Source organism: Anopheles stephensi, chromosome X (assembly GCF_013141755.1).
Source record: "Anopheles stephensi strain Indian chromosome X, UCI_ANSTEP_V1.0, whole genome shotgun sequence".
NCBI classification, from domain to species: Eukaryota; Metazoa; Arthropoda; class Insecta; order Diptera; family Culicidae; genus Anopheles; species Anopheles stephensi.
Window position 1 is genome coordinate 3,820,387 of NC_050201.1, and position 22,430 is coordinate 3,842,816.

The 22,430-nt window shown below is 47.5% G+C and overlaps 1 protein-coding gene across 1 annotated transcript; it reads right to left on the reverse strand.

Annotated features, from left to right (window-relative positions):
- Nucleotides 1-4,363: 4,363 nt before the first annotated feature.
- Nucleotides 4,364-22,229, reverse strand: LOC118504910 (AT-rich interactive domain-containing protein 1B). Its single transcript, XM_036039982.1, has 12 exons — nucleotides 21,313-22,229; nucleotides 13,818-14,041; nucleotides 13,554-13,737; nucleotides 12,945-13,472; nucleotides 12,637-12,877; nucleotides 12,114-12,544; nucleotides 11,413-11,917; nucleotides 9,917-10,321; nucleotides 8,026-8,434; nucleotides 6,890-7,472; nucleotides 6,025-6,221; nucleotides 4,364-5,958 (listed from the first exon to the last, which is right to left on the reverse strand). The coding sequence occupies exons 2-12, from the start codon at nucleotides 13,925-13,927 to the stop codon at nucleotides 5,493-5,495; spliced, it is 4,059 nt and encodes a 1,352-aa protein (XP_035895875.1). The 5' UTR covers nucleotides 13,928-14,041; nucleotides 21,313-22,229; the 3' UTR covers nucleotides 4,364-5,492.
- Nucleotides 22,230-22,430: the final 201 nt, after the last annotated feature.

Here is a 22,430-nt window from a genome sequence, read left to right on the forward strand (position 1 = left end):
TGATTACTATGTGTAGCGAACTTAGTTGCGAATTAAAACCTGGGTCCTGGTACTTCAAACTAACTTGGGCGAGTAAATCGAATCAATCATTAGTGTCCAAACGCGCCGATTTCTACTCTGTACTTAATCAACCAACAGGACTAATTGTATCTGTTTACCCAACTCCATACGAGCCTACCATTACTTCATTTTATTGTTTTTTTTTATGTCCAGAAGCGCCATGTTTAGTCTAGAACTCTGCACGCGCGTACCAGATAATTAATTCGACATAAATATTATTCCCTACCGGGACTTTAAAAAACAACCCCCCCCCAAACCAAAACAAGTGCTTTCAACTTCCCATTCGGCGATGGCGATTTAATTGATGTTGCCGATAATGATTGTCCGAAATCGTTGCTCCAGGCCCAGGATTCTATCGGTTCCAAAATTAGTGTACACTGCCGTGCGTCCGGTATCGATTTCATCGGCGATCGGCTAACCGGCGAAAGGTGCTGGATCCCGGATGACAATAAATCTTTCGGACCAGGCCAGCCGGGCTCAAGCAAAACCTATTGACTGTGCACGGTGTTTTCTGCCAGCACGAAATGAAATATTCTCCCCCTATCGATTCTCGAGTTTCTCGAGCTAGCCGCAGGCTTTTGGACAACCGGCGTTCCCGGAGTGGAGTCGCGCTGGCGAAGGGAACGGAGCCCGTAGATCAATACGAAGCTGCCCAAAAGGAAGCACTAAATTTGCCCAAATAAAAAGGACACACGCGCCTCGACAAAACCTCTACACACCCACTGATGAATTGCTGTTAATGGATAGGGAGGGGGGGGGGGAGGACCGGGCCTAGGGGAAGGAAACAGAAAATCAATCGCCAACCACCCCCCAACTTCCCCAACCGAGTACCCCAATCCATGGTAGCGACGGTTAAGTAGCGACGGTCAACAACGCTCGCCGGGGGTGGGGGGGGGGACGGTGGATTTGGTGTGAGCTCGGAGACACGGTACGGCATGTTTTATGGGTGTAGTTATCCGAGAGTGTCCTCCAACAAACCGGACGACAACGAGCATGCGGGAATGCGCTGACTGATTGTTGGCACATTTTAATTGACCAATTTTGAACTCTGCCAGCCGCGCTTCAGAATTCCGGACGCAGCACGCGGTCTGGTCGGTGTCCCAGTGTAATGCAACAGGGAACACATGCGGAAACGGTTAGCTCGGCATTATCGGGCGAGCATTGGATATTGGATAATGAAGCCACAGATAAGAAGCCTGAGGTATGAGTCTTCATCGTTGCTGGGATAGAATTGTGTGTGGTTTGGTACATTTTATCTTCCAACATAGTATTTGAATAGTTAGAACTTCGAGTACAGTACCTTGGGATATTGAAGACTAGCTGACATCTTTCGCTAATAGCTGTTCTAGGTGAACCTGTTCAGGATAGACATATGACAGATACTAGTTCAATTACAAGAGGATTCCCTATAGTCTATAGAGATCCCAGGGAGATCTGATAGATGGGATATTGGGAGGCCAACTCCTCTTGAGGTTCTAGAGCCAAAGTGGAAGAAGTAGCTGGCGATCTCGCAACTCTTTGTTGGGAGAATCCAGAGTCCGGGACATGTAATGTCTTCATCAGGTCTAATCGAGAACTGTTTATTGGGGTTGCCGATATTCCTTGAGACATTGGACATACAAATTAATATGTTAATATGGGTTTACAGACACGCTGGGGTTTGGTCCCTCGGCGACATCGTTAACACATGTTTTCCCTCTACGTATCCCGGTTGAGGTAGGACAACTGCCGTACACGAACCTCAACTCCCAATAAACCAGCGGCTAATGGTAGCAATAAAATGCCCCCGGGATTTTCTATACCTGTGTACCCTGGAGATAATGTATGCGAGACATCCCTAGCCAATGCAACACACTCGGTTTCGAACCATAGACCAAATCTTAAACCAACAAACAAATTGAAGAACAAGCGAAAAAGGGAACCACCACCAACGCAACGTGAGTCTGGAAGGATGGACGAACCATTCCGAACGCTGGGAACTGACCTGCGGATGTCGTAAAAGAATTTCTAATCCCTATCGCAACTTGAGATGTTCCGGGAAGGTTCGCTAGGACCCTGCTTTGAAGGCCACGATGCCCTGCCAGGCTTCAAGTATTGGCAAACCCAGTTTGACCTAAGAACTCCATAAAAAACGGCCAAGAATAGAGACCCAGAATTACAGCATAGCCTAGATGTGTGTGCGATAATGTTCGGTGGTTGCTGCATCCGGGGTTGCAGTTTTCTTTTGTGCTAACCGATTTGGCCTGTTCTTCGACTTGGTCCTCAAATCCGGACGGAAATTGTATTGGTTTTTTTTTCTTGGATGAACAATGGACGAAACCTTGGTGATAGACACAACAATTCTTACATGTAGTTATACCAGAGACTCTCTCATGCTGCTGAAACCTGAATAAGCTCTTCTATTGCTGTATTTTATCAAATTAAAACACAGCTAAACACAGCCAGCCGTCTTCTGCTAATCCTCGAGGTGCTCTAACGACCTCCTCCTTCGAAACCAGGTAACCTCCAGAGGCGTTGGAGGGCGTTGAAAAACTGCCAAATTATCATCAACGCCAAGAGTGATAATGAGAGCGCGGCGATGCTGTCTGCCGTAACCCCTCACCACAAAAACGGGAAACATTCTACATCGCGCTGGAAAAACTTTTTCCACCCAACACTCTTCATAATTAATGCTTTCTTCCGCACGTCGTAGCCTACGCGGGTTGAAAGCCGGGAAAGCAGATCGTATGGCTTTTTAAAACATTCACGCTGAGGCGTAGAAAATAGAGAAGTAAAATCGGTAATGCATAGGAAGATAGAAGGAAAATAAAAATTTCCACAAGATAGCTTCCTACAACTGGAAAATTATTTTTCTACTTTTACTCTCCCGCAATGGCTTGCTTTTTATTTTTATTAAAAATTGTACTGTTGCTTAATTTTTCTTTTCATTCTTTTTCTTTTCAACTGGAAAAGGGAAAACTTTAAGGGAGGAAAAATCCTTGGCAAGCTTAATGGCCGGCAAAAGCACACAACGACCAACTTTTTCGCTACTTGCGTGCAGTGTTGTACTTTCGCAGCGACATTGTTCACAAGCTTGCATTGGCTCGCTTCAACCCAGGAAACGAAATACACTCCGAACAGTGCCTTAATAATCCTTGTAAGCAGTGGGATTTAAGAAGCTCTCAAGTTGATTTTTTTTTAAATTGGAGAATAAGCAGAGAGTAAAATATAAACTTTGAAATTTTGACTAATAGAGTAATTAAGTTTATCTAAAACTAGATTAAAAAGTGAATAAATGGATTCTTTAAAATACGATTATTTTTTTCCATTTATTTGTTCTGGTCACGTCAGCTAAAAATATATATTTTAGTAGAAAAAATGTAGAAAGAAACGAAAATTTCTAAGCGCGTTTTATTGTATTTTAAAAAATAAACAAAGAATTTAAACAACATATCCCAGAGCTGTTTTTGTGCCGTCCCATACATTTTTCGTTTGTCCCGAAGTTTTCAGAGGTTTTTCCATACATTTTATTTTTGGTGTCGTTTCGTTCCCCAGACCGAAGACTATTTTTCGATTCCCTTAGTATTGTTGGTTTCGTTTTAGAATTGTTAAACATTTAAAAATATATAAATAAATTAATGCGTCTTATTATTATTAAAATATTTTCAAACCAATAACATCAGAAAAAAATATTTAGGGAGGATTTGACTTGTATAAAATGAAGAACGCCTCGAAAACTGTCAGAAAACTATAGGAAACAAATAAAAAAATCAAAAAACCGCGGGACAAAATTTTAAAACACCTAGGATGAAATTGCTTGAAACACCGAACAATTATCGGGAAATTGTTAAATTGCAAACTGGTAGCTAGTGAGCAACGTGCGAACAGGCTTTAACGAAAGCTCACGCTGGCTCGAGCTTCAAAACTTGTGCAGGAACTCACACAAACTTCAACTTGCATAAGGGCAACCGCCCAAAGCTCACTTGAAAACAAAAGCGCCTATACGGCTCATCTGAGTAAGCTTTCAACTAAAAACAAAACAAAATACAAACATAAATTTTAGAGAATTTAAAACATATTATTTTTTACATTTATTTAACACAAAATCCACATGTCCAATAGCAGCCCTATTGTGCATCCGCCAGAAGCTTGTATTGCGTGTTGCATACCTTACGGCGCATTTCGTACCAAACTGAACCAAAATCATCGCCCAAAGGGAAACTATCTCTTTTCTCGTGTTCTCGCATGCATTTACGTTCCCTTGATCGCTTAATATCATACTAACACAAAAAAAATACACAACATTATTTCCGTAGAAGTTTATTAAGTTTTTTTTGCAGACCATAACATGACTAATTTCCATTAAATGTCGCATAAAAGTTTCCACTAATGATGTACAGAGCCCTATCGCAGAATGTATATATATCATTGCGGGGCCTTGTTTGAGCATTACTTCCACCAGTACCGGTAGTTTTCAGGGGGTTTTCTGTAACATTTTCGATTTTGTGTTTGCTATAACTTTTCCTCCTACTGCTTTACACTTCACAGCGTATCACCAAAGCATAAATTGCACATTGCCTTCTCTGGAGGGGGAAACGTCCAAATCCGAACGATCGTGCACCGTCATTGGCTTCAAATATTTAGTTTCAGTGTTCTAGTCCTAGCTACGACTCACCAACCCAAAACCGATTAACCGAATATATTACGAGAGAAAAAAACGGGGCCAAAGGCAAAAAATGAAGGAAGGAACGAAAGCACTATCTATTCAGACGGGTATTCTAGTATATTCCGGAATAGGTATAAGATGTATATCACTAAAGGTAGCGCCATACTTATAACTGCTATTAGCTATTGATTGAGCCCCACCGTCGCTTGCTGCAATAGGTGTAGTAATAATAGTAAAAAAAAAAACCTATGTTCAGTTAGTTCACGCGTTTCAACAGCGAGCTCAGCACAACAGTATAGGATATCGAAAGAACCGCGTTGTGAGATGTAAATTATAATAGCAATAATAATTATAATAATTACGATAATAATAATAACAACAATAATTAAAGTACAGATAATAGTAACAATTGTATTAATAAAAATAATATTGCAACGAAATCTTCGGCGTTTAGTTTTCTCTCTCTCTCTCTCTCTCGCGATTGCTAGTCTTCTTCTAGGTTTTGTAGTATCCATCTATTATGCAATACAAAAGTGTGGAATCTGGAATTTTGAAGTCCCTTTTTTGAAGTTTCCAATTCCCCTTTTCTCTCTCTCTCTCTCTCTCTCTCTCTCGACAGCTATCTAGCTATCTCTCTAGCAAGTCTGAAGTTTGTTGATGCGCATTGCAGGAAGCTGATACTGATCAAGTGAAACTGATAACTGCCTATTTACTGAGCGTTTTTTTTTTCTCCTCCCCCGCTTGTTTGCTCTCCAAGAACTCCACTGTGGTCCTCCCACATCTCCGCTTAGCCGATGAGCGATAGTCGACTGTTGGTTTTTCGCAGGTGTGCTCGCCACGGGATAATCTGCTCACTGTCGTCATCGTCGTTGGCACACACGGATTCGCTCGGCGTGGACGGTGCCATGTCCGGCAGATGGTAACCGTGTGCCGTACCACCTTCCAGCTTACCATTGCTGATGTTTTCCATCGAGCAGCGTGGTGCACTCGTGCCATTGCCGCCAGCCGACCCACCATTCGACGTTTTGCCGTTCGGTCCGTTCGGTTGTCCGAAATGGCCGCCACCGGCGGGCCCATTGTTGATGGACGGGTACTGATACTGGTTTTCCTTGTTGTAGCGCAGCATGCCCGGTTCGGATTCGGCCCCGTACGAGCTGATGTTGTCGATCGACATGGCCCTTTGCGTGATCCGGTTGCGCCATGTGTCTGACCGGCGCTGCGGTTCCTCTACTTTTGGTGTGTATATGGACGACCTGCGGGAAGGAAAGTGTTTCAAAAGGGTGGGTTCAATGAATCCTGCTCCTATCCTGCACGCTTACTTCAGCTTGTTCTCTGCCTCCTCCTTGCGTGCGATCAGATCACGCTTCCATTTCGGAATCGCGGACAGCCGGCGATCCTCCGCCTCGCGCGCTAACCGCTCCTCAAACTCCTTCTTCGCCTTTTCGGCCGCCTTCTTGGCGAGCATCTGCCGCTTCCAGTCCGGTATGATGTTGCCGGCGTTGTCGCGCTCCGGTACCTGAAAGATCTTATCAGCTGTATGATAAGGCTATCGAGAACAGAGACCAGAAAAACACAAAATGGATGGATAGGCGTGACGTGTGTGGTGTGGTGGCGATGGCGTGCGTACGGTGCGTGATTTGCGAGCGAGGGTAAAACATGGTGGTGGAGGATGGTGGTTAGAACTCAACTACTGTGAAAGGAAGATCTTTGTGCAACAGGGAAGCAAACACACGGAAACGGGAAAATGGAAAAGCAATGGAAGGTGTGAGTGCTCGTTGGGGGGATGCAGTCACGTGGAAAGCTTCCACCGAACTGGGTCAACCCGTACCGTTGGGCAATTGGAACGAATACGAAGGCAATAAAAAGCCTTCGGAAGCTATTAGGAATGGTAATGAAGTCGTCACAATAAAATGGATTACCGGTTTAACGATCAAAAATGATGAGAATAGGAAGTAAGAGAGAGAGAGAGAAGCAAAGCACCATCTGCCGTTATGACTATAAATAATGTTTTCTGTTAGATTGTATGATAAAGAGTTAACACCCGGAAGCTCTCCCAACACCGAAAACCATTTTTTCCCCCCGTAAAGACCAGAGTTCCTGATAGATGAGATGAGGAGGTCCCAAACACCAAACTTGCACCAAGAACTTGCAAACCAAGTTTGTTGTTGTTGATGTCCACCCTACCTGATCGACGTAGTTCTGTGCGGTAAACTGGCGCGTCACCTCCGAGTACACCTCGTTCGCCTGCCGGTCCTCCAGCTTCGCCCGCTCGACCTTCATCTTCTTCACGCCGGCAATGTCCTTCGACATCTTCAGCTCCGCTATGAGGTCCGTCTTCTGCGACAGGAACTGCTCGCTCGTGCTGGACAGACACTGCATGCTGATGCTGCGCGTCGGCGCGGAATACGTTTTCGCCAGCATCTTGTCGGTGCGGCGCAGCTGCACACTGTTCAGGTCCTGGATCGAGATGGCGGACAGTGGCTGATGCAGCTTCCGGATGTCGGTGTCCTGGGGGGGTGGTGGGGGCGGTGGATGCGCACCGCCACTCGGGCCCTTCTCGCCGGCCGCCGGTTCGCCGGACCGTGCCCCACCGGTGGCGCTGTGGTGCGACAGCGCGGACTGTAACGTTGCCGACCCGGACAGGATCGCGCTGTGCAGGGTGTGGAGCGGTGGTGCTGGGGGTGGTGGGGGCGGTTTCGGTGGTTCCGATCCCGCCTGCACAATCAGGGCCGTGTTCAATGGCATATAATCCTCCGTGTCAGATGATCTAGCCGAAATAGGGGGAGAGGGAGATACAATTATTGAGCGAACACAACTGCTGACGCACCGACGTGTGGGCGATAGACTTTCAACAGGTTGCCGGCAGAAATCCGCACCGGAGAAGTTGAATGTAAGGAAAGAAAACACACCCAGAAAACCACCTCACTAGATCTAAGTGGAACAACAGAAAACAGCTCGAGAGCCGTTGCAAATGCAACGTAGCTTTCATCCGCCAGTAAGTAAGGCGTACAAATTGGAGCACAACGAACGTCATCCAAAAAGCACCGGAGGAAAGCGCAATCGAGGTAGGGGAGGAAGTAGAAACCTATCCGAAAAAGAAACCGGACAGCGTAACGGTTGTAAGAGCGCTCTACGGCTCCCGAAGCTCGGTTGGAGCCCAAGCTGTTCACTGGAGATCTCTGAAGCTAGGCTGTACTCAGGGTAGTAGTAATTCTAGACTACCTCAAGAAAAATTACCCACGATTCTACACTACACAGGATCACTGAAGATCACTGGTTTAGAGTGGCGGGCTGGACACTTGAACGACACACACACTAACCTTTGCGAGCCTGCATTGGATTTCTTGTCACTGATGCTTTTCAGATATTCGGACGGTTTGATGAGATGGTTGGAACCGTCACCGGTACCATTCGGGAAGCTGGGTGGCACGAACGGTAGCACTAGCTGCTTGTTTACCAGGTTCGGTCCCGGATGTCCCTGCTGATGCTGCTGCTGCTGCTGATGGTTGCTTGCTGGTGCCGGCTGGATGTTGACCAGCCGCGGTTGATGGTGATGTTGCTGATGGCAGTGCTGGTCGTCGACTGACGTTGCTGCTCCGGTACGGGACGGCTTGGAGCCGTATGGTAAGCTGGTATCCGCCGCACATAGGCTATGTAGGTTGCTGCCGCCGCCGCCGCCGCCACCACCAGCGTTGCCGTTCGCTTGAATTAGTTTGGCTTTCTTATTCGCTGCTCACCGGGGTTTTCGAAAATAAGGGAAATGAAGAAAACCGCACACACACACACGCAGGCGTTTACAGGTACGGTTCGGGCGAGGGGGAAGGGAAGAGAAAACAAAATGGGGGAAAAGAAAGAAGAAAGCATGAGAAGAAAAAAACATAACACGAGGCAAAGGAAAAGCGGCGAACCATTCGCTACTGCTTCATCCAATTCCAAACGGCGCTCTGTCTTGTCTGCCTAGTCTAGCCTGATCTTTCCTGAAGTCTCTGTGCAAGCTACTCTTAGTTCCCTGTTTTCCCATATCGCACGCTAACACTCACACACACACGCGCACGCAAGCTCTTTCGGTGGAGCATCCGGGGAGAGATTGTTTTTTCGCTTCGAGTCAGGGGAAAAGTGCCGCTCCACTGATTTGCGCACATACACCCCCCGACGCACGCACAGACATCGGCTGATCCGATCGTTTCTTTAATTCGCCCAAGATGTGAAAAACTTCCATCCGTGTCCGTCTCGTTTCTTCCCACCTGGAGTAGAGTGCCGACGGGCACGCAAAACTTCGGAACCCATTCGCACGCCACCAAAGTGCAAGGTATGCCAATAAATTACACACACCTAGACACGCGCACACCGAGTTATGCATAGGGGCGAAAAGAAAATTCGTGAAAGGAACGCGATATATTATATATATATATACGTGGAAGCGTGACAGAGTCGAAAAGAAGATGAAAAAGCAGCTTGTTTTGCTTGGATCGATCAGCTCGAGATAATAAGTAATAAGTAATAAGAGCAGACAAAGGCAGGCGAAGATGGGAGGTGAGTGACGGGGTACCCTTTTGTAATTATAGGAAAAGAAAAATAAACAACACGGTAAGGTCCACACAACGGTGAAGGTGCTTCAGGAGGTTCCACCGTCTATATACTAATAATTTCACCAGCTCGATCGCCAATAATGGGGCAATCAATGCGTAAGATCTGAGCCTCTGGTGAAACTATAACAAACACAAGATTGGATGTCTGGGAGATCTCTGAGACGTTAACGGAGACGGAGAGACAATATCTGGCTAATCTGCATTTCCTGATTGCGATAATGTTGCTTCATTAGAGGGGCGGGCGGATTTGACGAGATCAATCTCTAGTGGAAGATCTCCCAACTCTGGCTCTTCTTGATTGACTTTATACACCTCAAGAGGACAGCTTGGTCTGTCATTACTCACATCCGTGACATGACTGACTGAGAGAGGTGTACCCTGGAGATATTCTGGGGGTTTGATACCTTGAAGTCACTCTGGAAGTCGGCGACGCCACACTTGCCGACTCCGTGACCTACAAAAGACGTCCATTTTTGCAACCACCACAGAAGCCTTGAAGTATTTTACCCTTACAATACCCACTCCAACAATCTCGTGTCTTCAGAAATATCCCGAAAAGCCACAAAAGCGACCCAAATTTGCTCCACCAATTCTTCATCGGTCGGTCGAAAAATTAACTTACCGGATATAATCGACATACTACGGTTGTGATTGCCACGAATCAGATCGGACGGTTTCAGCGTCGACTCCTCCAGCACCTCCAGCCCAGAATCCGAATCCTGATGTTCGCCATTGTTTTGCTCCCCGCCGTCCGTATGTCCACCGCCACCGTGCAGCAGCCGCTTGTGCGGCACATTAAGGTACTGTTGCTGTTCACCGTACGCCACGGTCTGCTGGTCGTAGCCCGGGCGCACATTTTTCGCGTACTCGTAGCCATCGCGCGATCCGCCAATTAGTGTGGCGGCGGCAACGGCGGCAGCGGCTGCCGCTGCCGCTGCTGCAGCAGCCGCGGCCGGATGCGCCCCGTGCCCAATATGTCCGTAGTTGCTTGCCTTCAGCGGTGGGGGAAGTGGGGGTGGCGGAGGTCCTGGGGGAGAGGTGAGAGAGAAAGGTATACGAGATGAAGAAGGAGGCGTTAGCTCTAAAAACACTGGATGCACCGCAAAGCGGGAGAGCTAGATTGAGCCTTGAATATCTTGAACTTCAACTTGCGGACATGCGTCCGCTTAGTGCAGCTAGAAGCAACTTTGCTTAAGTGAAAGGAAATGTCGGCGAATTTATTCAGAGCATACTTGAAGCGTTACCAAGATGGCCCAACACTGATTGCATTGCCTACTTTCCTTCGAGGATCTAATCTCCACAAAAACTAGTTCCAGAAAACTAGCTGGTCTAAGTAGTACAGCTCTGTAAGCTCACTGCTTCACAGTGGTCTAATCAACTTTGATACAATGTAAGATTAAGTTTCTTCTATGCAAAAACCTTGAACAAATTAAGGTTTTCCTACTTTTGTAAAGAAACCTTGAAGATTCTGAAATAGAAGCCTTAATTCTCCTTCCTCAATTGGAAGAGGTTTCACAGCTCACAAATCGTATCAACGCCCAACGGTAATGGAACCGATCATTGACGTTAATCGCCAACCGCCAGCTCCCCGATTCGCTGTGCAGAAGTTAAACCATCACGTTTCTTCGCGCTTCAAGACAACAACAGCAATGGACCACAGTTTAGGGCGTCTTAATGTAGGCCTCGGCGGGGGAGTTGGTACACAAGGGTGTGATTTACGTTTTCTTGGTGGAAAATGCAAGGAAAGTAGCGTGGCGAAAGATAGCATCAGTGTGGGTAGCGAACGAGAGCACACTGGGGCAGCGCACTGAGCTTGCCTTGGAACTGGGAGGAGAAAGAGTAGAATATCTCGTGTCTATTTACCCGATCACACAAACACACACACACACACACTGTTCGGCTCGGTTTGCGGGTTTTCCTTTAAAAATCCACTCAGCTGGACAAGCTCATTAATATTTGCTTCTTTTGCCGAGCCTAGATGCGATTATTTCGATTCCACTTTTAATAGAGCATGAAAATCTCGTTTGGCGTGTTAAAGTTGTGCGTCCGGGGACTGCCTCCCAGACTACCGACCAGGGCCCCTCCGCGTATGTAGGCTAACCGATGGGCATTGCTTACCTGCATTTTCATTTTCTTCATTCAGCTGCGTCGGCCCGTTTCGTTTGGCTGCGGCCGATGCGGACGGTGGCGCCGCGGACGACGTGGCTGCTGCATGAGCACCGGTACCGTTAGTGGCACCATTCGCGCTAACGGTTGTTCCATTTGCTCCCGCGAACGCGCTCGGCGACTGATGGGACTTGGCGTGCGGCGGAAGCTGCTTGCTGCCACCGAGTCCCATCTCGGCCGCCCGCTCGTACACGTCCTCCGGCGAGCAGACGCTCTCGTACGCGTTGTCCCCGGTGCAGGACGAGCGCAGCGTGTTGGTGGAGTAGTCGTCGGCGTGCTTGCGCTGCGGCACCATCCCCGGGTACGGATGGTTCGAACCCTTGGTGCCCTTGCCCATGCTGTAGATGGATTTCGTGGACAACGGTTTCGTACCGTGCTGGCCGCGCTGCTGCTCGTACAGCAGATTGTTCCTTTTGGCCAGCAGCATATGCTCCTTGTTGTTGCTCACCAGCGAGGACTGTGGGATGCGGCAAGAACGTACGCGCGACCGAGAGAGAGAACGAGAGGAAGAAGAACCAGCGTGACCAGAGTGAATATGAAATGACCCAATTTAGGCACTGCCCTACTACTTTCCCTTGCAGCCACAGCAAACGCGGTTTAACGCCGACAAGTTTTGAAGCTGCTCGAAATGCGAAAGTGAAACACCCGCTTACCTGATTATTGTTGCCGCTGCCAGTGAGCTGCAGTACGACGTCGCTACGGTTCGAGCTGGCACTGGCCGACCGGCTGTGCGAACCACTATCCCTCGAACGGCTCCGTCCGATGGCGCTACGGTTCGGCGTACCACCAACGTACTGCGTTTCCTCCCGCATCAGATAGATGTCCTCGTAGTCGTGTTCGTGGCTGGTGGCGCTACTGTTCACATTGGAGGTCTTGGAGAGATTGCCGTTGATCAGGTCTATCCCGGGTCCGCCACCGGCACTGCCTACACCACCGATGCCACTACCTCCACCACCACCACCACCACCACCTCCGCCACCACCACCTCCACCACCATCACCACCGGAGTGTGAGGAGGACACAGAGAGGTCCTCGTCAGAACCGCTGGCAGCTCCGCTGCTACTCGAATGAACCTCAGCTTGCACTATACACCCAAGAAGAATGGTTTTAGGAGGAACGATTAGACGATGTATCAAGGTTTCTGAGGGATTTCTTGAGGACTCCCTGACTACCAACCTATCGATCGATTGTTGACGATCTTCTCATCCTTTAGCCCACTGTCAGCATCGAACAGATCCTTCACGCGATTGTAGATCACCTCCTGCGGGTCGTGGAGAAAGAACGATTCACCGGAGATGCTGCCACTCGGGCTCGGCGGTGTTGAAGAACCGCGGCGCATCGGATTCACGTACACCCCATCGTTCGGTAGCACCGGTCCGTAATAGCTGTCCGGGGACTGTCTAGCGTACAGGCCGTCCTAGACACACAAAGGAAAGTTCTCAAAACAATTCTTCCCAAACCACTGGAAAGCTATTCTAGCGTACCTTCGTTTTGCGAATCGTCGGCGGATGTAGATAGAACGGTTCCGAGTCCGAGCTGCCGGTGGAAGACTTTGTCGACATCATCGTGTTGCTGTGATGATTGTGGCCATGGCCACCGATCAGCGGCTTACCCGGCCGCCCATGATTCCCGCCGGCCGAACTCTTGCGCGAAACGCGTGCCTGCTTGGGCAGTGATCCGGGAGCAGCACCCACACCACCCGGCAGAACCTGCGATTGGTACGCGTCGTGCAGCTGATGGCGATGTTGCTTGGGCGAAGTTTGATTGTCCGGTGCGTCACCACCACTCACCCCATTCATGTTGCCGTGCTGTACCAGTGCGTTCAGGCACTCGACCTGCTGATTTTCGGCCGCATCATTGATTGGGCTTTTCCCGTACTTGTCCAGCGATAGCTTGGCGCCATGGTTTAGCAACCACCGGACAACGCTCAGATGGCCACGGGATGCCGCGAAATGGAGCGGTGTGGCACCATCACCATCGCGCAAGTTCGGATCCACTGCCTGATCCTCGATCTGCACCGCAAAGAAAAACCGAATCGTCAGAAATTGTCCAGAAATCCTGGTGTTACTGCACGACAGCCGGCTACGACCTACCATCCACTTAAGGCAATCGAGACATCCCATCTGCGAGGCCGCATGGATCGGTGCCATGCCATCGCGGGCCCGCACGTACAGTGAACCGCCCGCTTCCAGCACGAGAAACTTCAGCACCTCCAGATGGCCCTCCTGCGCGGCCAGATACACCGGCGTCACATCGTTGTCCATTTGCGTGTTGGCGCTGCAAGATACAAACCAGCGCCCAGGGTTAAAGCAAAACAGAGGCGGCACGCGGTTTCGAGCAAACAGCGGCCAACTTACCTAATGTCCGGTGCAGCTTCAGTGAGCAGGCGCACGCAATCGAGGCAACCGCGGGCCGCTGCATAGTGCAGCGCGAGAGCACCTCCGGCTGGACGCTCAATCGAGGTCATCGTTTGAGCATGGGACGAATCCAGATGCAGCCGGTATCTGGATTCCTTGTAATCGGCAGTATACTCCACTTTTAGGCTGGTTCTGCAACACGTTTGCCCGCGGCCTGCCTATCGCTGCAAAGAACGCGCGATAAACGCCATGATTAGTGACAGCTGACGCGCGCTCTCTCTCTGTCTCTTTGCTACGTTTTCAAGGCTTTAAGCTTAACGATTTTTGTTACGATTCAAAAACCTAGTTTCCTCGCAGTCTCTGCTCTCGTTAGGACGCCCTAGAAAATCGCCAAGCGTGAGCGTGTGCGTGTGTGTGTGTCTGTCATAAAATGTCCATTATGTAAAGACTAATTGGAAGAGGTTTCGTTACACAGCCCCGACAAGTGTCAATCTGGTACAGTCGAGAGAAGGAAAACGTGTGTTGAGCCATAGGGCTAAGCGTTCAAGGAAATTAGCCGCAGACTGATAAAGCGAAACGTCATAAAAGATCATCAATAAAACATCGAACCTCGTTTCATCATATGGATCACCAAGAGCTTTAGATTCGAAATTCGATGCTTACAAGTGACTGTGCTAATTTCAACTTCGAATTAATATCACAATTAGTAGCAGAAAAGTAGGGAACTTGAAGACTTCAATGGTCTGTGATGAGAGTTAAGCCAAGCTCTCGATGCTAATTGACAGGCATAACAAGCCACCGCCATTGATTGCTCTAAAGTAATACTAGAAAAATGAGATTCGAGCAGCTACTCGAAAATTACTCAATCAGTTTTTTTAGCTCTTTTGACAAGGTCAACGATGATCAAGAAATTTAAAAAAAATGTAGATCGTGACTGATTTTTTCTAACTAAAGTATCAAAAAAGTGCTCGAAACTGCATACGGAAATGTAAGCCATTATTTCTGTATCGCAAGTCATAAGAAATCCCAAAGGAAAAAAGTTAGGATGACGACGAGTGAGAGAGAAGAACCCCATACTAAATAATGGCTTGGGGGCGGCTGGGCTGAGCACGAATCTCTCCTTTCTCTTACATTTTTAGTCACATATAACATAAAGTCATTTAAAGCCTCATCCTCATCCTCATCATCATCCAGGAAATCAGTCCAGAAACCCCTTAAATAAAGATGACAATGTGATGATCACGAGATGGAGAGAGAGCTTCGATCCACCGACCTCCAGCGTACCTGTCCAATCACCATACCACACAACCACGAGAGCCACCCGACCGGTCCGCCACAAGCGTAGCTATAAAAGTGATCGCATTAAGCGGTGCACCTACCCAGTTCCGCATCTTTTCCCTTTTTCAACCAGCACGCACCCGATTTGACCAATCGAAATTATGATAACTAACCATCACAACGTTAAAATTAGAGCACCTTTCACAACCCACCCATACACCTATCTATAATGCACAACCGAACAGGGTTCACTTCCTTCCTTTGTGGTGGAAAAAAAACGACAAGTGCTAGGAAAAGCTTAGGGGTTCGCCTTTAGGGTGTATTTATTTCCCGTTTTGCAGCTCGCAGTGGGTTTTCCTTCGCTGCATTGCATTATTTCCCGGAATGTTGCACGAATGCAGAGTGGATGGATGGATGGAAACAAAAATATAATCGCCCACATTCCAAAGCACAAGAAGAGGTAAAAAAAAGAAGAAGAGGTGGAAAAGCGATCGGTGCTTACGGAAAACATTCAACCGTTGTTGTTGCTGTTTTAATAGCGCAAGGAAGTAAGACGCTATAGGCGGTAGTGAGCGGGTATCATAATGGGGGTACGTGCGGGGTGAAACAAGGAAGAGCGAACCGATGGGATGGGAGCTTTTGGCATTTATTATTGGAAAATTGATCGGCTTATAATTATTTTTTTTTTTTCAGGCAGAATTTTCACCCCTAAGGCTAAGTTCTTGTTGCGAAGAAAATGTGACTTATTCCCCTGTTCAGATCCCCATGGCTCTCAGCTCCATGCAAATCCATGCTACTTTTCCCAGCTGCGTTCAATTTTGCGTTGCGTGCTTTTGCGTTCGCCACAACTAAGTGGTGGAGTAAGTTATTGTACTTAACGAATTTTCCATAAATATCAATCGCACCCCGCAAGACAATTTCGCACCTTTTTCCTTTCTCTTTTACCCCTTTTTTTGTGTGTGTGTGTTTTTGCTTTCTTGCCTGCTAGTCTGTTGTTGGCTACGGTTTCGCCAACAACAGTCGCCTTATTTTCGCTACAAAATTTTATGTTAGTGTTTTGCTTTGCATTTCCTCGCCCAGAGCAACATGTGTGTGTGTGTGTGTCTGAACGAAAGCAAAGAGTGGGAGAGTTTGTTGAAAATTTTCTTTCACTTTAAGACCCTACATGTTGGTTTGGACCACACAGGTGTGTGTGTTAGCGCATATCCGTTTGTATTTTTGTTTTTCCTTTTGCGCGTCCAGCGTCACAGCAGCTGCGCTGCGCTCAAGTTTTCTCTTTTCATTTCTCTTTAATTGTTTGCACTGCCGCCGCACAGGGGCGAAGTTGAAGTCAATGCACTATTAACTATCGACGAGCCTATTATAGCGAGCAGCCAGCTCCCCCACCCCACCTTCGTCTTGGCGAATGTTCGCGTAAGCGCGTTGTGTCTAGCTGCAAAAATATATCCCGTGGAAAAACGCGCCTTTGCTCGGGTTTTTTTTTTATTTTTCGGCGAACTGTTAAGTGGTCTTGTGAATGGGAAAAGGGGAGCATAATTTGCTTTTATACTTTTGACAAGTGTAAGTTTTTAAGACGTCGTAGCCCACGGGCGGAGAACGAGGGTGAGAGAAACAACAAAAAAACATGGCGAAACAGAGCGAACAAAAAAAAAGACTGTCGAAAGTCAATAAAGCGACCAGGAAACGCAAAATTAGCGTGCCGCAGCAATTGTTTAAGGTCATAATTCAATTTAGGCGACCGGTTTGGTTTTCGGTATTTGGCGTGAAACATTCTCTCCTGTCTGCTTTAAGGCGGCATGCTTAATTCCTTATTGCCATATTGTGTTCACCCCGAACGACGACGCCGAGTTTTCTGAGCGGGTTTTTTTTTTAAATTGTACTTTAGCACGCTTTTCATTTTTCCGCCTTTTTTGGAGGAACGGGGGAGTGGAATTGATTAAAGCAGGGAGAGAAAACAAATTTTCAATTTAAATCGCGACATGGTACAGAGTACAGTACAGTACAGAGTACAGCTAGCATTGAGGTATGGTAAGTATGGCTTGTAGTAATGCTTCACGGCGCCACCGATCACTCTTATTTAGAGTAAACGGTTTCGAGATCATATTTAGACTTATGGGGGTTAATGCTGGAAGTAAAAATATCATGACAACTCCAGAATCCTTGAATCATGTTCAGAATCAGATTTCGTAGAATATGGAATTTTGAAGATGTAAGTTTAAGATTCTTACGAGTGCTCCCGAGGCCATCCTAGACCATGGACTTCGGATATTGATGTCTACGTTGGATTGATGAGTCGAAGTTTCCTAAAGTTCCTAAGCAGCATCTAATGTCTTCTTAGTTTTGAGGACCTCCATCTAGCTCGTCCCATGTCTAGATCTCATCAAAGCCTACCGAGATATGATCTAGATAGTGTCTGATGATATAGAGACTTCTTCTTCTTTCTTGGCCTAACGACCTCGTAAGGTCATGGCCTGCCATCCCTGGCTTACTAGACTTATTGTTACCGCATAGTTGAATAGTCAGTTCCTCACTATGGGGGAATGGCCCAGTTGAGACTTGAACCCTAGTCCTGCCGTGTGAAGACCGGCGTAGGCATATAGAGGCATATATGGAGCAAAAGCTCACCAAGAGGCTCAAGCGATCGGTTCAAACCCTAGACATGGAGATTCTCGGAACACCAAAGTAATGTCGACCTTGCGAGTAAATACTGACAAAGGGAATGGTTAGAAGCCAGTAATGATAGCCTAAGAACTCTTGAGGTTGTACGAAGCTCTTCCAAAAAAGAAGAGATGTCACCTTCGGAGTCGTGATCAATTTTACCAATCTTGGATTGAGAGTCAGCACTAAAAACGAAATAGCTGAAGTGCTGTCTGCAAACCGGCCATACATTAGGAATCTTCTCCAGCCTCATCAAGACATCATGGATACATGGACCGTGCCCCGAAAATCAGTTTTTTTTTTAACCACATATATGCAGAGCTGAGGCAGAACTGACTATCAAGCTATCAGAAACCTTACTGAAGGGAGTTAGTAACAGTAGACCAAGATCTCTGTAGGCTGTGGAGCTTAAGAAGAGAGATTGAAGCTTAACTATCGAGCTACGAGCAACCTCAATTAAGCAAGCTAGTAATAATAGGCCAAGACCTGCATAAGATGTCCAGAAGGACATTGGAGCTAGACTTTCCAGTTACGGATATCCTAAGTTAATGAAGTTAGTTATGGTAGGACAAGCTCTCCATAGGACGTAGAGCTAAAGAAGAGAGATATCCAGAAGGGCAATGAAACTTAAGCCCCAGGCACTTTGCTGCTGTTCCTTTGCGTTATTTGATCTTCTCAAGCATCTCGTCTATGCGCAGAAAACACTGCATACGATCAACTCTACGCTATGTTAATTAGCAAGCATCGTCTAGCATTACACCGGAGGCTGTCTGGAACGTTATGAGTAATGCCTACACCCAAAGCCAACTATATCGGCCCCCGCGGTCCCAAGCAAGCTAACGGAAATGCAGTTTTGAATTCCACAACAAATGGTAATCGTGCATGACGGCGAAACGCAACGAACGCGAAGGCTGCCGCGATGGAAAAGCGGAAACATAATAACGCCTGCTTATGCGTGACGATTAGTAACGATTAAGATGCATGCGTCCGTTTTCTGCTCGGTGCAAACTTAATCGGGGTCCTAACGTAATTTGTTCCGGTTGCAAAATTTCAAACTCCGTTCACTTTTTTTTTTGAAAACACTTATACAATATCAGTCACTCTCAAGTGACTTAACCGAGCGCGAGAAGCAAAAACCTCCGGCAAGGGCTTGAAGAACTTGCCCTATGTAAATCGGGTAGCCAGATTCCTGAGCTGTTAGGACCAATTTCTTAGCCCGCAGCTCAGCTATCCTGAAGTGTAGCCCCTTGTTTGCGCCCAGCTTTGTTTGTTTGGCTCCAATTATTTGGCGTGGCGTGAATACGGTGTAATCGCTCAGGTGCCGTTCGTTCTACAAAAATCCCCAACCCCAATATGGCAAATCTAGCACAGTTCTCATGCCTCTTGCGCTCCCCTACAATCAGCAGCAGTTTACAGTTCGCTACTTCGCCGTGTTTGAAGAGATGAACCGTCGTTTCCGTTAGATGGTGTGGTACCGGGTACCGTTTTTCTCTCTCGTGTTTTTTTTTTTCATTTCGTTGTTGCGTTTCGCTATGTTGCTTTCCGGTTTGCTTCCCCAGCTTGCACGGCATCGTCCCCATCGCCACCGTGGTGCTGCAACCAGTGGATGGTCCCGACGGGTGAGCTCAAAAAAAAAAGAGATGCGATTTAACAGTTATACACAGTCGGTTCGATTGCATGTGAATAAAATGCGGACCTTCCCGTTGTGTGTAGTGAGACCGCGAAAAAAAAAGCTACTCTTATTCTGGCAGGTCCCGGGAAGTGGCCACGGGAGTCTGGTAGGGCAGATATTAGTTCCGAGCAGTTTATGAATCTGCTGGCTTAAAATCATTCCTTGATGCATATCAAAGCTATCAAGGGAAGTTAAATCGGCAGGACGCACTGTCCAGCTGCGGGGAATGAAGCGAGAAATTCCGAGGTCCAGACCACTTCGAGTGCTGCCGAGTGCCGAAGTTGATGATGTACGGCGCCCGGTTTTTAGCTGTAATCCGGTACTGGACCCAGACCTTGCCCTTCTTCTAATGGACGACTTAGCATTCAGCTGTGGATAATTGAGGTCAGCCAATATCCAGCTTTTAGACTAAAAGAGGTCAAGACCGTCACTGGTTTAGAGGGCCTAGATAAAGAGGATTGAAATCGGAACGAAATTATTCTCTTTTATTCCTTGGTATTTTAAGGATTTTTTAATCAAATTTTATAACAAACGTTGCTATAAAATAGCATTAAAATTATTTACGAAAAAACTTTCAATTAATGTAAGTCACATCCAACTGTCCTGCTCGGTCGTTGAAGTTACCAAACGCGGTTCGCCATCACAAGCAAACGTTCAAACCCGACGGAATAACTAATAAACTCACCCCCCCGGCCAACTGTGTCTTTGGAATCCGGTGGTGGACGCCACGTCTCGCCACCACCACCTGCCACTCCCCACACCCTTCGCGCACCACGCACCAAGGTTCTGCGAAAGGCTTTTGATTTCGCGTAACACACGCACGCACGAAACGCACCGAGGAAAAATAAAAATTAAACCCCCAAAATGAAAGCGAAAGCGATCCAAAAGCGTGATTTCAACCACACACAAATTTGTGGCGCTGGTGGGGGATGGGCTAACGGGGTAAGCGCGAGGTGAGGTATGGAGGTGGTGGATAACAAAAGCAAGAAACCAACGAAATTGTTGCTTTTTGGGATTTTTTTTTGTCGGAGACTCTCACGAAGCGATAGAGTGTTCCGATTGACATCCGACATCATTGTTTTTGTTGATGGATGATGGAAAAAGGTGATCGAGAAAATTCGATTGATCCTCGCAATATCTTGCGATATAGTGAGGTAAAGAAAAGGGGAGATAGGATAGATTTAAAAGCCCCGGGAAGTCTTTGTGGACATCCCATCTTCAAGGTCTTATCTGTTGACATTGATGTAGTGAAGAAGCGTACTGTCAACTCTCATCAAAATCGCCATTTTTATTGGTCTAGAAAGCATTTCGTAAGAGTTACGGCCTAAAGACAGGCAGAGAGTTCTCTAGAGGTATTCTTAGAGTCCTCAACTTACAACGACGAATTCGGAGGTATTCGTCTCAGGGACTTCATCTCCAGATCTATAAACTTTGTATCACAACTCAGCCATTATGAGTTGTCAACGAATCAAAGCAATTATGACTTTGGATATCACATGTACAACTTCGAGAATTATCTGAGACTCTCTTCTTCAATATCTTCTAGAGACTTTGGATCTCTTCTTGATTTGCTCTGGAGCTCGCGCTCTAGCAGACAAGATATCTCCGGATATTGAAAGGACTTTGAAAATTTCTTCACCTCAAAGCAGCTCGCCATCTTGAAGAGGTCTTCTCTAAGGGATTCTTCACTGTACACATCAACTAACCTGATTGGCGGAGAGATGCCAATTTTTCCCCCAAACTAATAGCATTGACCTCAGCAGTGCAGGACCTTGGATCGTGCTGTCTGTTGACGCTTGGTACTAGTAGTATTTCTTCACTTTCTTTTTTCCTTCCTTCCTCTACCTCCCCCCCCCTCTCTCCCTCCATCTCATCTAGCAAACTTACATTTGGTCGTCACCAGCGGGCTAACAGCTTCCTGCTATACACAGCGTTGCGCTACTTGCTCTGTGCGTACGGGCCTGTTATGTCCCTGAACGCACGAACACGCAACAAACAAACACACACACACACACACGATCGATCGATCTGTCGCCACTTGATTGTTGTTGCTGGTGGGGAAGATTGGTTGCTTGAAGAAAACTGGCGATCGATCGAACTTTTAGTACTCCATTGAGCGATGTGCGTGCGTACGTTGTTATCCACGCTTTTCTTGATCACCGTTCGGAAAAACACTTTTTCACCGACTCGACTGCACACGGCTGCATTTCAAGCTAAACGCCACTGGACGCAACTACGTAACGCTGTTACTACGCTTTTCTTTTCCTGCACGGGTTTTTCTTCCTCGCGCAACCTCGGGAAAGTTAGCAGGCAATGGACACCTTTCGGAAAATTGGCTTTAGACACAGACAAACACAAACACACACACTGGACACACCACCAGAAAAGAAAGAAAAAACAATCCACTCACGTCACTTTGCGCTTCCGAGGCGCTAACGCACAAGGCCGTGGTTGGGAAACGCGCGCGACCACACTACACACAGCACTGGTGGGCAGTTTTCCCCGACAGCTTTCCTTAACAGCTACGCCACACACCGCCGTGTTGTGCCTTTCCCTCGGTGCAACGCAAACGGTGGATAGGCTCAACCGCTTGGGAGTGACGGGGGCCTCAGCGATGAGCGGTTTCGCCAAATTTTCCCTGGGACCTGGCGGCGCTCGCTCGCTCTCGCACTACACTGTACGCTGTACGCGGCTTTTCCAAGGTTCCTACCGCTTCGGCGAACGGTCGAGACGGTTGTGAGTAGTGCGCGATCCGCTGCACGGTTGGGAAGCTGTCATACGGCCAGCGGTAACGCTGGTGTGCCGAGTGAAAGAGCCCGTGGTGGTGGCCAGAGAGAAAGGTGCGTTCGCCACACGCACCGACGGTGGAACCGGGCGCCGTGCTCCACGCGCTCCGACGAAGACGATTTACTTTCCCTAACAATCGATGGGCACTGCTCTCGCGATCATATGCTCGATCGCTGGCGAAGACAGAAGGGTGCGAGCGAGATGAGCGAAAACAAAGC

Bases quoted from the DNA above. Each gene is read 5' to 3' on its own strand.
- LOC118504910 (XM_036039982.1), bottom strand. From the start codon at position 13,927: ATGACCTCGATTGAGCGTCCAGCCGGAGGTGCTCTCGCGCTGCACTAT. The intron at 12,545-12,636 runs GTTGGTAGTCAG...TTGGGTGTATAG, and splicing joins CGTCAACAATCGATCGATAG to TGCAAGCTGAGGTTCATTCG. The intron at 7,473-8,025 runs GTTAGTGTGTGT...TATTTCGGCTAG, and splicing joins TCCAATGCAGGCTCGCAAAG to ATCATCTGACACGGAGGATT.